At 33.6% G+C, this 14,707-nt stretch overlaps 1 protein-coding gene across 2 annotated transcripts; it reads right to left on the bottom strand.

Moving 5' to 3' along the window:
• Positions 1-643: 643 nt before the first annotated feature.
• LOC144572561 (uncharacterized) lies at positions 644-9,234 on the bottom strand. 2 transcript variants are annotated; one of them, XM_078322184.1, is made up of 18 exons: positions 7,156-9,234; positions 6,754-6,825; positions 5,974-6,175; positions 5,363-5,486; positions 5,158-5,280; positions 4,971-5,052; positions 4,591-4,650; positions 4,436-4,488; positions 4,181-4,347; positions 3,747-3,957; positions 3,237-3,294; positions 3,082-3,138; positions 2,537-2,809; positions 2,095-2,159; positions 1,929-1,988; positions 1,330-1,423; positions 1,080-1,220; positions 644-996 (listed from the first exon to the last, which is right to left on the bottom strand). In XM_078322184.1, exons 1-18 carry the CDS (start codon positions 8,992-8,994, stop codon positions 916-918), a joined length of 3,762 nt encoding a protein of 1,253 aa, XP_078178310.1. In that variant the 5' UTR covers positions 8,995-9,234; the 3' UTR covers positions 644-915. The 2 variants fall into 2 exon arrangements, with proteins under 2 accessions (XP_078178310.1, XP_078178311.1); XM_078322185.1 differs by lacking the exon at positions 6,754-6,825 and having other exon boundaries at positions 7,156-9,139.
• Between the last annotated feature and the right edge of the window lie 5,473 nt (positions 9,235-14,707).

The following is a 14,707-nucleotide window of genomic DNA, read 5'->3' as shown; positions in this document are numbered from 1 at the left end:
CTACACATTAATTCTAATTCTGATACTTGAAGAATCTACAACCTTAGTGCCGATAACCTAGCCACATTCGCTTACAAACACCATGCCTTATTATAATATTTTTCAACGATGTTGTAATGGTTTTTTTACTTTTTTGGGGGGTGGTGGTGTTGGAATTCGGATCCCTAAAGCAACTCCCAAGTTTGAGATTGAATCTCGACTGTTCGATTATAATCTGTACGAATATTAAAGGGCTTTGTGAATTCTAATCGGACTGACCGGATCCAAAGAATGCGGCCCAAATTATACATGGAATAGAAGTTGCTTGCATTCGTTTAATGCGGCCCAAAAATCCACACGAATTTTAATGCAGATGGAACAACCTCCGACCAGGCATTGGAAGAGTGCGTATCCTCTGAGATATCTCAACTTTTGCGTGACCGACGTGTCCGGTGCCTATTCGGGGGTGATGTAGGGGGTCAGTATTATCTCTGCTTTGAGATTCGTGTAGAACGTAGTTAAACGGTTGGGATTTTCCATAAAGTCACGCAAAGTTTGAGATATCTCTGAGGATATGAATTCGCATTGGAACACCTCCAATTCCCACCAATACGGACCGTAAAAATTATTAAAAACTATAAAAAGAAAATACTGCACAACTCGATTTCTAATTGAAACAGCCTATATTTCATCAGATAAGAACAAAGAGATAAAGCAATTGCATGAAAAAGATAGATCTCCCTACATTCCTAACACTATGTTTCTATCTTGTCGCACCTTCCAACAAAAGAACAGCTACCAAAAATTGATCTATTTCATGGGCAACTCTCTATACAGTTTGCATTAACAAGTTGTCAGTATTTACATTCTATGCCAAAGGCAAGAAATTCTACTTCCCAAAAAAATTAGTTGATTTTCCTTCTCCTTTGCAAGAGCCTAAGATATGAAAAGAGGCTTCTGTAGACTTGCTGTTCCACGAAACGCAGTTAGATGTGCTCCTTTTAGATATTCATCTACCTACAAAGAGCAAAAATCCTTTGTCAGTAGAAACAGGTTTCGCAAATGAAGCTTGATTCAATAAAGGAAATAATAAACGGTACCTGATCAGAAGTAATTCGAGAAAAACCAAATTTCTTTATCCAAATTGATTCGGCTTCTTCAGCAGCCGGGAGCAAAAAATGCCGAACCTTTAATCCAATTAGCATCCTCTCCATGCATCCAAACAGTGCTTGAAAATATCCCTATCAATAGAAGGTACCGTAACTAAGAGAACATTGGAAACATAGGCTCAAATCTGAAAATGCTATAAGAAATTTAATTTTAATTAGAATAAATGAAGAAAATATATACAAGCCCTTGGAGATCTCTGCTAGTAGCTACTAAAGGAAGCTCAGCTGCATCAGTTCCAAAGACACGCAGAAGGCCAGCTGACACTACCTTTGACCTACAAAAGTAATTATGCCAAATAAATAAATGATAAATAAAATCTATTTAAAAGAAGAATGGGACTATGGTACCATGCATAGCGCAGATTGGTCTGTACTATATGGATCAATATCTTTGTTTTCAAAGTCCAAATAATCGATCTAAACTGTTCAATGAGATCTCCATATGAAACTGTAATTTCAATAGGATGAAAATAACTTGATCTAAAAATTCTAGACCATTCAAAAGTAGTGATTTTCTACCTTTCTTACAAAATATAAAATTTAGCCCGCAAGTATATTTTTATATGGAGATCATGTTGAACGGTTCAGATCTATTTGGACTTTGAAAACAAAGATATTGATCCATAGTACGGATCAATCCGCACTATGCATAGTACCATAGACTCACTCAAAAAGTAACTAACTGGGAGGAAGATGTATTTGAAATTGAATATGTATTATCTCATTTACAAATAAAGTTGGAAGTAGATTCAGATAGAAATACAATAAAAAAATAATTACCCAATAGTTAGAACAGCACAATACATCCCACTGTAGTCTTGATGACCTGCTATGGACATCCTATTAGAAGCAAAAGCACTTTAATTTTGTTCATGATTCAAATGATTAATGCACCACAAGGCAGTAAAAAACTGTCAAAACAGAGTTTAAGATGAATGTCACTTACCCATTAACCATTGCAGGAATCAAGTCTTTTTTAGTTTTAGCATCAATAATAGGATCAAATGACTCCTGCAAAAAGGTCCAGATAATTATAAAAAAATCACCAAATTCAATACGTGAAGTTTCCCAATGCATATACTCGCAAAGTATGGACCATAATATCTGTTTCTAGGAGCTCTATATATTTTTGTCTATCATGAAAAAAATACTAGCCACTCCTCATTTTTCTCCAAGTTCATGGAAAGCACCAAAAGAAACTCCCTTTATTCATCCCTCAGAGAAAAAGAGTTGGTTTATTGGTCAAAATTTCAGAACAGGGGAGAATCTATGATACATGTCAATGTAACTCCCAAACTTGCAGTTTTACAAGGTATACACAAATACCTCCCTGAATTTTTTTTTAAAAAAAATAGAATAAGGAAATACAGATAATGTAAGGAGCATACATGGAATATAGAAACAGCTCCTGCCAACAACTGAACCTCTACCTCTTGAGCACTTGCCCCAGAAAGAAGCCTCCATTTTATATTATCATAATCTACTATTTCTTGTTCTCTGTCATTTTCATTATCTAAAGCGCCTTTTGCCTCAGTTTTCGTTCTGATTAGTTCGATATCAGAGCTTGTCAGAGACTGGGGACCACCAAGGATCGCCTCTCTTAGTGCACCATACATGATGCTGCAGTCCGACTTACAGAACCAATCCCCTTCAGGCAATTCCTGTATATTATGTTGTACTACTTCAGATATAAAACATGTTCCTGTATATTATGTTGTACTACTTCGGATATAAAACATGCTTATGATAAGCAAGAAATTAAATACAGTTTGTATTTTAACTTGTTGTCAGATATGTGATCTTTGTTAAGGGTTTTCACTGCCACGAGACAGAATTTAGTTGGCACATTTCATTCTGTAAGGTAAATTTGCTTAGGATAGGCAAGAGTTATTATACAAAACATATGTAAGATATTAAAAAAAATGGAACTGACCTTCAAGTCATCCATCTTAGACTCTCTCAAACAGCCAACATGGTACTCCCTCTGACACTGAACAAAAATTAGAGGAAAAGAAAAAGATATTTAAGAATAAGTGGTCAAAGAAAAATAGGAAGAGTTGAAACATAAAGAAAGAATGAAACAAATACTTGGTCACAAAGAATAACAGTGCGATCATCAAATCCTGATTGGCTAAAGTCATGCAGCCTGCATAAAAATAAAAGAAAAATTACTTTTTAATAAAGAGAACAAGCGTGAGGCTATGGTACGATGCATAGCACAGATTGGTCTGTACTATGTATCATTATTTTCTTTTTCAAAGTCCAAATAGTTGATCTGAACTGTTCAGCGTATATCCATATGAAAATGGATTTGCATATTAAATTTTACATTTTTTAGAATTTTTTTACTATTTTCTTAGATATGTAGAAAATCACTAATTTAGTAATTTTTAATGGTCTAGAATTTTTAGATCAAATGATCTTCTACGTATCTAAAAAAATAGTAAAAAAAATTAAAAAAATATATAAAATTTGATCTAGAAGTATATCTTTATATGGAGATCATGTTGAATGGTTCAGATCGATTGTTTGGACTATGAAAATGGAGATATTGATCCATAGTACGTAACGTTATGCGCTATGGTAAATTTCACTTACTTGCAAATAGAACAGCCACCAAGGTCACCTTCGGAAATAGATACAATGCGAATGCATCGCTTAAAAATCTGTTCAATGGGGTCCACCCCTTCGACCCTACCTGCAGCACGCGCATTGTCATTGCTCGCCACACAGTTGTCTCTACGGTGGAGGCTCACACAGAACTGGCAGTACCAGTCTCCCTCTGGTACCTCAGTCAATCCCACACAATCTGCGAAAAATAAATAGAAAAAATAAGGTGGTCAAGGGAACTGGAATCTGCTAGTCAAAGCAAAGTGTATCTCATCAAGAACATGCATAAGAAAATCCACTTCCATTATTAAAAACATTTTCTTTATAGACGTTATTACAAAAGATGTTCTTTCACAGGGGACAGCGAGAGTAAGCTTGTGTGTGCGTGTGTGTAGGGGGGTGGGGGGTGCAAGAGAGAGAACCTTTGTGAAAGGCTCTGGGACAGAAATCACAAACAATGAGATCTCCACTATCAGAACACATGCTACACAGATCGTCAGTTTCACCAAGAGATATCATTTTGTGCTTAGATAAAGAAACTGAGAGTTCGTGCAATGAGACACCATTTGACGTGTATATGTTATTGTACCTGAGAATGTTTAACAAGTTGAGCATAGCGTATACCCCTTGAAAATTAGAAAAAGATAAGCAGGTCAAATGGGGCATGTATTGCTTACGGTTTGCGCCGTGAGGACTGGCCTGCATGTGCTTCAAATTGTGAAGGACTAACCTGTAAATTTAAGTTAAAAAAACTAATTAGTTTAGCTTACATGATGGAGAAGAAGATATCGGGATTTAGTATTCACACACAATAGAATTATAGATAAACTACCACAGCCGTGCAACAATGGCAAAATATAGCACCATCTTTTATGTAACCATCAAGCAACCTCTGCGGAAACAAAAATTATAGATAAGTTATTGAGATCATATCAGCAGTATTTATGTGTCAGCAAGAGATATTTCTGGAGCTCAATTTGTATTTCAGGTTTCAAGTTTTTATGGCTGGAATAATTGCTAAATTAGACTAATAAAAAGTTGTACATAATTTGAATAGAAAGAAACCAACAGAGCAACCATATCCGATCAGATATACAAAAATGTAATTAGACCATGTTTTAAGTAATCCTATTAGTCCCTTGGCAGTTGCTGCCAAGTTTTCAAAAAAAAAAAATAATCCTATTAAGAGAATAGAAAAGTTAGTATAAGAACCTTTCCACCAACATAATACGCCACTTCCGTGCCCTCTGGCAAGATATCACCCATAAACACTAGCTTATGTAACCCGGTATTTCTAGAAGATTCAAGTAAAAAACAACCAAAGGCATAAAAATTAACAAAAAGATCAACACATAAAAAGCAAGACACCAATGAAATTCAAATTGAAGGAGGTACAAACTTTCTGGTTAATCTTCCGACAGTATTGGTCTTTTTAGTTGATGATGGCAATGATGATGTCGGTGATGAAACGCTCTTAGACAGCATATCTAAAGAACTTTGAGATAATGCTGGAATCAATGACCTGAAAAAATTTAACAAGAGATCAGGCTACTATTTTAGCACCGAAGTTTCGCCTAAATAGTTGATTTGGAGATGCTTAGTACCTTTGAGTTGTGACAGGTGACTGATTCATGTTTAGTGTACTATCACAGGGAGGTAGTAGTTGGTTCGTCGCAGAACATGAATCACACAAAAAGAATTTGTGCACGTCTGATGTCAGAAGAGACCCTGCAAACAGAACAACAAAACTTGAATTAATAATCAAAGGAAAAAAAAATAATAAGAGTTTTTGGGATCAAGGGGGGATTGTTTCTCATATATAACAAATCTCAAGTAAGATGGGGATTACTTTAGACCTCAAACTAGTATATGCAATTTATTTTAAATACCAACTTATTTGCTACCGCCACATAGAGGTGTTTTTTGCCTTTATTTTAATTTTTGTTCCTCAAAACACATAAAATAGTTAGTCACCGTTGCATTGGTAATACTAACAGCTAATTTCTAGTAAGGCCAGTCAAACTACGACCTTTCTCATTCTAAGAAGTTGTCTTATTAATTTCTATGTATCATAAAGAAGTCCACATTAAATAAACACAAGTTTAATCTCTACAGAGAGAGAAACACAGGTTCAATTCTCAAGAATAGCATCGAAAAGATGCTGGGGTGCCCTTTTATCAAAAGTAAAATAAAATAAACACAAGTTCAATCTTACCGCATTTCAAACAAGCACGCAGGTTCTTCTTGGATATGGGACTGACCTCATTCTTCAGTGCAACCTCTAAATCATTTATCCTAGCACCCGAGCAAGCCCTCAACACATCACGTAGTGTATTCCCATTTTCCAAGAATATAAAATCAGATGGATGCTTCTTTGTGCTTCCCGCATGCACCTCGAAATTGTATGCAGATACAGACTGCCAATGCAAAACAGAATCACAAAAATTTACACAAATCAATCAAAAATTAAAAAAAATATTAAGAGTGAGGCTATGGTACTATGCATAGTACACTTTGGTCCGTACTACATATGTATATCTCTATTTATAAAGTCCAAATAGTCGATCTGTTCTGCTCAACATGATCTCCATAAGAAATTTGCTTTTGGATTGGTAAATTTTACACTTTTTAGGCTCTTTTTACTATTTTTTAGATAGATGCAAAATCACTTGATATAAAGATTCTCTAGACCATTCAAAAGTAGTAATTTTGTACCATCTAAAAAATAGGAAAATCTAAAAAATGAAAATTTTTGTCTCCAAGTACATTTTTATATGGAGATCATGATGAACAGTTCAGATCAACTATTTAGACTTTGAAAATGAAGATATGAATCTGTAGTACAGACCAAAAATGCACTATGCATAGTACCGTAGCCTCACTCAAATATTAGCCTACAGAGTTTGGGTGCTGAAACCAGTCAGGTCAAGTTCTAGTGATGTGAGGTACTAGTTGATTAATATGAAAAAGATAAGCCAGTTGTTCACATACATACCCGTAACCCTTTACAAACTGAACAGAAGCACAGTATGTTGCCGCCCTTGATCACACCTTTCAACGCTGGTTTCTGTACAAGTAGTTAAAATATATATAATCTTTCGACCAGATAAAACATAATTGCTTTAACTAGAAAGAGTGATAGATCTCAGATTTGTATTCTTTTTCTTGTTTCTTTTTTTTGTACTTCAGCTTTGAAGATTTACACAGTTACATTACCTACAGTTTATATACGTCCCAAGAATATTGACATTTTAACAGTCTATACCGCACCCAAATCCGATGGTCTTTTTCTCTTTCTTCTATTTCATTTTTATGGTACAATTCATCAATAGGCCCCAAAATAAAAATAACCAAAAGTTGGCATTGTACAATTACATTGGCACCCCACTTAGCTTACCTTGCTATGGGGGATTATATACATCACGTCCAATCCTTCAAGATATCCGGATGCAAGTAATTCTCTTGCATTTGATGGTGGCTTTATCAGATCAAACTTCTTACATCCACCTGACATCATGGGCCTACTATATGACTTATTACCTTTCTGTGAAGAACTTGAGACCTTTCTAGTAGACCTCTCCAGTTCAGACACATCCCCACTATCTCCAGTTCCATCCTCTTCATCATAGCTTACATCGGCTTTCAATAGAGACCTGGTGAACCTCCTAGGAGGCGACTCCAATTCACTGGAGACTATTTGTGCATGTTTCACTGCTGACCTGGTTATCCGCCTCGGAGGGGTTTCAAATTCAGGGTTTTCCAATTTAATTGTGTTAGAGTCACCGGAGCCATCTATTGAAACCTGGGTTACTTCAATTTTTTTGGCATTTTGAGTTTCTGGTCTTGGCTCATCAATAGTAGACCTAAAACCCAAAAAGGGGGTCACATCCATTTGAGCATTTTTCAATGCTGATCGGGTTAGTCTCTTTGAAGGCACATCTAATCCAGGTTTCTCAATTTTAACCACATCAGTGGATCTGTCAATTGAAACTGGGTTCAGTTCATCGGAAACAATTGTCTCCTCCTCTTCCACATTTTCGCTTTTCAGTATCAGCCCATCCATAGATGACCCTAAACCCAAAATACCGGAGACGTTCAATTGTCCATTTTTCAATGCTGATCTGGTTAATCTCTTGGATGGCGTCTCTAATCTAGAATTCTCCAATTTATTTTCAACACTGGACACCTCCACTGCTGTTGAGCATACTTCTATTGGAAGAACTGTTGTTTGTTCTTCAACTTTGTTTTCAGACATAGGCTCGTCGCTAACGAGCTCCGAAAGAAAAACAGATTCCTCTTTAGCACAAACTGCATTTGTTTCTTTAATTTCATCAAAGTTCTTGTCTGCTTCTGTAGATAAACAATCCAGATTGACTAGATCTTTGGTGGGTACTTCAACACAAATTGGCTGAGTTTGACCCTCCTCAATTGTTTCCATGATCTCTTCTATAATAGTAATGCCTCTATTAACAGCATCAGACGAACCATCTGAGTCTAAAAGATCAGACATAATGCAATCACTCGTCTTCTCATGTGATGTGCTGGGGGGGTGATCATCACCAGTGGGTTCTTGCAGAACCCGTTTAGACCCGGTTTTAGATAACCTCTTTAAGGCCCTTTCTAACCCTAAAATATCTACATCATTCCCCAAATAATCAGCAGGTGAAGGTTTTTGTGACCTTGTTAATCTCTTTGCAACCTTTTGGCATTCATTCGTACCTTTTGATATAATCCTTGAATTAGACCTAGTTAATCTCCTATCAGTCCTCTCAACCAAAGATTCCATGTTTATGGATCCGTCATGCGATTTTCTCTTCCTCTCTGAACCCGATTTCACCATTTGGCATTCTCCCATTGGTTGCTCGGGTGTACTCGTATCCAATTTCACCACAGGCAATTCTTTCTCCTCCTGTATTGTCTCCAATTTTGTGGCGTGACTATCTAGCATTGGTTCTTCTCGTACCAAATCTTTCCCACAAGATGAATCCTCAGAAGAAAAGGCCTTACCTTCCGACAGAAAATCGGATCCAATAGGCAAAGGGATCTTGTTTTCCGACTCAGATCTCGCCATGTCACAATCCTCCTCCCTGTGTTCTTCCTGACAGTCTGATGCAGAGTTGTTATGCGATTCTATGTCGACAGGAGGTGTAGGGGGAGGAGGAGGGACAACCGTATCAGGAGGCCTCTTGGAATGCTGGGGCTCGGGAGAGGAGGTAGGCACCTCCGCGTTCGCCATTATTGGATAATTAGGGTTAGGGTTTGAGAATTGTGAAATTGAGATTGATGTTAAGATAGAGGAGAAAGGAAACAAGGATATAAATACTGGTTTTTCTATTTTGTTACTGCTCTTTCTTTATTTCTTTGTTTCTTCCTTTTTTGTAACGATTTGGGGACAGGAGAAGGTGAGACGACGGTACACGGGTACAGACTACAGGCAATGGTTCACCGTATTTAACATGAACCCGGTGTATATAGACGTCCCTGCTATTAGTCTTTTCCATGTGAGCATAACGTTTTCAAAGACCATGTCTATGCAACAGTAAAAGAAGATGGAAAGTTCATTTTAAGGAAAGTTGGAAGAGAACAAGGTCTACAGAGGACAAAGCCAATCAAGTATGGCCCACACGTCAGTGAGCGTAATGCTGGTGGTCGCTGCCTGGCTGGTGGGAAACAGTTATTATTTTATTGTTTCTTGGAAAAATTGAAAAAACTCAGAGCTCGAGGCGACAAGGCCCATTTACCGAAATAACCCTACGATAATTCCTGGTGATTGAATACCAGTGTTGTAAAAAACGGTCTTAATGACTGATTAATTGGCTGTTTAATTGGAGACGATGGCCAGATCGTCACGAATATATTTGGAGTACTTTTTGCTGATTTTTTCTATTAATCGACCGTTTTTTCTGATTAATCAACCGGTTTACTGTTTTATCGGCCATTTATTTCCGTTTTTTTCAAATTTTTTCAAAATTTTTTTTTCACATTGAATTTTTTTTTATGTGATAGTGTGTGAAATAAGTTTTATAAATAATGTATTATAGTTTTATTTGTGTTCGGACATACATTTAATATTTTTTATATGTGTTTTTTCTTCTTACTTACTTTAAAATTGATTAACTCTTCTTCTATTTATTTATCATATTTTTTCTTACTAATTATTGATGTAATTTTTTCAATTAGTACGACATATTCATTTATGAAACTAAGTTGTTATTATAAACTAAATTTAGTGATTTTATGTTGGAATGTTTCATTTCTTTCACATAATATGTTATTAGCATTTGAAAAAAAATTAACTCTTGAATTTATTTTTTCATTAAATAAATGTGTTATTGACCCGTGATTTTTATTCATAGGAAAACCCAAAAATAAAATATTAAAAATGAGAAAGGATGCGTAGAAATTTGAAAAACAAGAAGGCATATGCGGCCCATGGTGTCCCGCAGGGACACCATGCCAAACTTCAGTTCGACGAAAAAAAAAAAAACAATAACTGGGACACCATGTCAAGTTCATTTCGATGGAAAAAAAATTAAAATAAAATAAAATAACTCCGATGTTGATATAACATGGCGTCCCAGTTGATAAAGCAACATCATGTAATTTCCAAGTTCAGTTCGAAGACACCTTAGTTCATTATGTTTTTTGGGAGTTGATATAGCATGGCGTCCCAGTTATTGGTTTTTTTTTTACATCGAACTGAACATGGCATGGCGTCCCGCAGGGACGCCATGGGCCACATACGCCTTCTTGTTTTTCAAATTTCTACGCAACCTTTCTCATTTTTAATATTTTGTTTTTGGGTTTTCCTATGAATAAAAATCACGGGTTACTGACACATGTAAAGTACTTGTACGTTAAAAAAAATAAGTGTAGTGTCATGTTATAATAATGAAATTAAGTTAAATTAAGTTTATTGGATAAGTTTAATGAGTTAAATAAATTATTTTTAATAAATTATGATATATATACATAAATTTAATAAAAACATTAAATTGTCCACATAATTCCGATTAATCGGCCGCATACCGAGTAATCGCTTAGCGGTATCCCATCCGTCCGACGACCGCATACGAAAATAACAAAACTATTAAACTAAAATTATAGAAAATTTTCTATAATTTAGTTCAAGCATGTATCGAACACGGTAAAATATGAAAATCATTTGATCATCCTTTTAAGCGTACATAAATTGATCCCTAAAATTTTTATGGCATATTATGAATATCATTTGATTATCGGTTAATTTATCTATGAAATTTTCAAACTATTTTAGAAGAATCAATCAATTTTCGAATTATACTAAATTTAACGCTTGTATTTAAATTATATAGAAACGTACTATAATTTAACATCACATAACATAAAATTATTATGAATTTTCATTTTCAAAAAGATCGCACAATTATGTAAAAAATATGAACATACATTCGAAAACGTGTTGTTCGAACGCACGTTATCTTAATAATAAATGGTTTCCAAAAATGAATGATTATTATCAAAATAATTATTATCAATCCCTATATTCTAATTTAAATTTACTCTTCGAGGAAGGTCGCAGTCTAACTAAAATTACTTTTTTATCGAAGCCCAAATTTTTTTTGCGATTTGTCCATTTTTCTTTTTCCACCGAAAGCCTGGAACTTTTGTTTCATTGTTTCTTTTTTCTGTAGTATCCAATTAAGAAGGTCGCAAATCTATTTTCTCTCTCCTTTTACACAAAAGAAAAAAGAAATGATGAAAATACAAGTACACGACAACGTTGTAGAGACGCAAGTAGGAAGGTGAGAGGCGCTCTAGGCGAGAACGCGGGAAGTAGCCTAAGTGGGGCACCAAGACTTAAGAGAGGCGGAAAGCAACCCTGGCGGGCCCGTGCAACTTGTGTGAGGTGAGAGACACTTATTCCGGTAACTCTAATTTTTTGTCTAGCCCTAATCAAATTTCCGAATGCACCCGTATTTCTTTAATACATTCTTTATTAAATTTTATTCCATATATATTCCTAAAATTCAACAATTACAACTCCGGTCAAGATTAGCATTTATTCTTATGACATATATAAAGTCAATTATTACTTTTCTCTTTTTTTTTTCTTAGTTAGCAAGCATGTCTTAACATATCAATTGTTTGAAAAAAAGTAAAAATCCAAATTTAAATCAATTTTTGTATAGTAGCCAGATAAATCCAAATCCAAATAAATATACCTAGTGTGGTTGTTCATGATATTTGTTAATTATATCTACAATATTTATTTAAGCATATCAATTTGATGTTATGAATAATCATTTATCATGTAAAATAAATATTTAGTAGAATAATAAGAAAAAAATTATAAAAAATTTAAATATAAATAACGCTGAGCCTTTAAAAGCATATATATACTACGGAAATGTGGAGAGATCAAAATCATTATTGAGGGTAATTATGGAAATTGTGGATTCGTTTGCCTTTTCCTTGATACTGTATGGTGTACAATGGACTCGGTTCAGTCGGTATTAACGTTGGGCTTATAGAAGCTTCTATTCTTTCTTCGCACCTGGCTGCACAGCACCCGCCAAATTGCGGATAAGTTTTATTTGGCGCCATATTTCGACTATTGTCGTTGAAATTTAAATTTTTTTAGGGAGCGAGAACGTTTTTTCACATTTGAAATTGTTCCACACTTGCGTTATTAAATCTTTAATTAAATAACCGGTGACGTGGCGCATGGTGGCAATTTTGTAAATCCTGTCGGAACAAAACATATAATAATTATTTATTTATATACACAGGTAACGAGGAATGGATAACTAATGACATATTTACATATATAAAATTCAATATTCTTGTAATTGCAAAAAAAATATATATATATATTAATATATTTTTTTTTATTCGTGCCAATAATTATAGTAATTATCTCTTAAATATTGGCTAACTATTTTCTAAAAAATAATAGTAAAGCGAATCTTAAAAATTGTAAAATTTTCTATCTACTTTTTTCAAGCAGATCGAATACTTTATTTAAACTTTAAAAATAAAAAAATATAAATTCATACTACGAACTGATGTGTATTATGTTATTATGTATGATACCTTAGCCTCACTCAACATATTTTATTTTATCCTTTATCAAATAAGATCACTAGTTATTGTTCTTAAATATATTAAATTTAACTTTCAGATCACAGCAATATACCACAAGATCTAAGGTTATTAAATTAGTAATCGAATGAGTGAGGCTACGGTATTATATATATTGCGGATTAATATATATCATGGATTAATATTTTTATATTAGAAGTTCAAATAGTTGATTGAAATCAAATACAAATACATATTTGCTAACTAATTTTTTTTATTTTTAAAATCTATTTGATCACTTGATCTAAAAATTTAGACCATTCAAAAGTAGTGATTTTCTATCAATCTAAAAAAATATAAAAAATGGAAAATTTAGTCTATAAGTAAATTTTCTTATGAAAATCATGTTGAATGATTCAGATCGATTATGTACGCTTCAAACGTGCATGTTCTCAATTGAAAATTTGTGAAGCTCGTCGATTAGATGCATTCTTTACATACACAATATGGCAATGTTAGTGACAAACCCACATGATTTGTTTGGACTCATAACTACACAAGTTTTTTTTTTTTTTAGCAGAAGATCAAACCATCCAACTATTTAATTTCTACTTCCTCCATTCGGATTTTAAACCTGTGAATTTTCATACAGAGAGTATTGTCTTTGCCACTGAATCAAAGACTGATTCTCCACAACTCCACAAGCTTATTTAAACCTATTTTGACTTTAAATTGACAATCCACAATGATTGAATTTAGGATTTAGAGTTTACAGTTTACGAATCATCCATCTTGAATCATTGAATCAACTTTAAATTTTAATTATCATCAAATTTATTTTTTGGCTGAAAATTATCTAACTTTTTATTAATAAATGTTCATCAATTAATGCGTGGGATGTATCTAATATATCGATTAAATACTTTATTGTGTGATCATCTGTCAGAAATTTTAATATAATTTGTTTATATTGCATTATATTTAATAGTATTTTTCTCATTTTAAAAATTAAATTATTACTCTAATATATATATTGTTATTTTTCAAATAAAGTTCGAAGAACAACTCTAACATTTCATAATATCCATAACATCCTCTTAATTAATGTAAGACATGACAGAGGCAAGTTTAGAAACTTTAATTTTTTAGTTCACGTTTAGTTTTTTTTTTTTTTTGAAAAATCTTCGCAGAAGTTGCGAAATCGTGAAAAAAAATCAAACTCTCGACCTTTATGTGCAACAATTATAAGATTTTTTTCTAACAAATTGTACTACATCTCCTTTTTCAATTCACGTCTAGTCGTGAAATAAATATGAAGTTAACATTTTACTTCACGTCAATTAATAATCGTGTCATATCTATTATTATGTTATGTAACATTTTGTGTCAACATTGTTGTTGATTTTTTTTTTTAAAATATATAGTTCATATTTAAAAAAAGTTTTCCATCTACTAAATATATATATAGTGCCTAGCCACAGAAGAAATTTTTGAAATTAACAAAATTGTTTATCTGCAGACTATATTTATTGCAGATGCCTCATTGCAGTAGTAACCAAGCACCGATTTTTTTATTTATATCCAAAATAAAATATAAATTTAAAAAACTAACCAACTATCTAATGAAATTGCAAAACTACCCAAACCGGTTAACCATTAACCGGACTCAAATCAAATTTCCGGCTATTGGTTTCCCGGATTCATTGAAATAGTCCGGTTAACCATTAACCGGAAATTTGATTTGAGTCCGGTTAATGATTAACCGGATTTGTTCATACTTTCTTTTTCTACTATGGGCCAAATTGAGAACTCGGCACAACTTTCTTTTTTTTTTCTTTTTTTTTTCTTTTTTTTTGAAAACAGAAATTTTTTTTATTTTTATTTTT

This window comes from Carex rostrata, chromosome 20 (assembly GCF_964058835.1).
Source record: "Carex rostrata chromosome 20, lpCarRost1.2, whole genome shotgun sequence".
Classification (NCBI taxonomy): Eukaryota; Viridiplantae; Streptophyta; class Magnoliopsida; order Poales; family Cyperaceae; genus Carex; species Carex rostrata.
The sequence above is the reverse complement of the archived record's forward strand: the minus strand, read 5'-3'. Positions and strand labels throughout refer to the sequence as shown.

What these genes read in the sequence shown, in the direction of transcription:
- LOC144572561 (XM_078322184.1), bottom strand. Translation starts at nt 8,994, where the DNA reads ATGGCGAACGCGGAGGTGCCTACCTCCTCTCCCGAGCCCCAGCATTCC. An exon ending in ATATAATCCCCCATAGCAAG is followed by an intron (nt 6,826 to 7,155) that starts GTAAGCTAAGTG and finishes CTACTTGTACAG; the next exon opens with AAACCAGCGTTGAAAGGTGT. An exon ending in GCGTGCTTGTTTGAAATGCG is followed by an intron (nt 5,487 to 5,973) that starts GTAAGATTGAAC and finishes TTCTGTTTGCAG; the next exon opens with GGTCTCTTCTGACATCAGAC.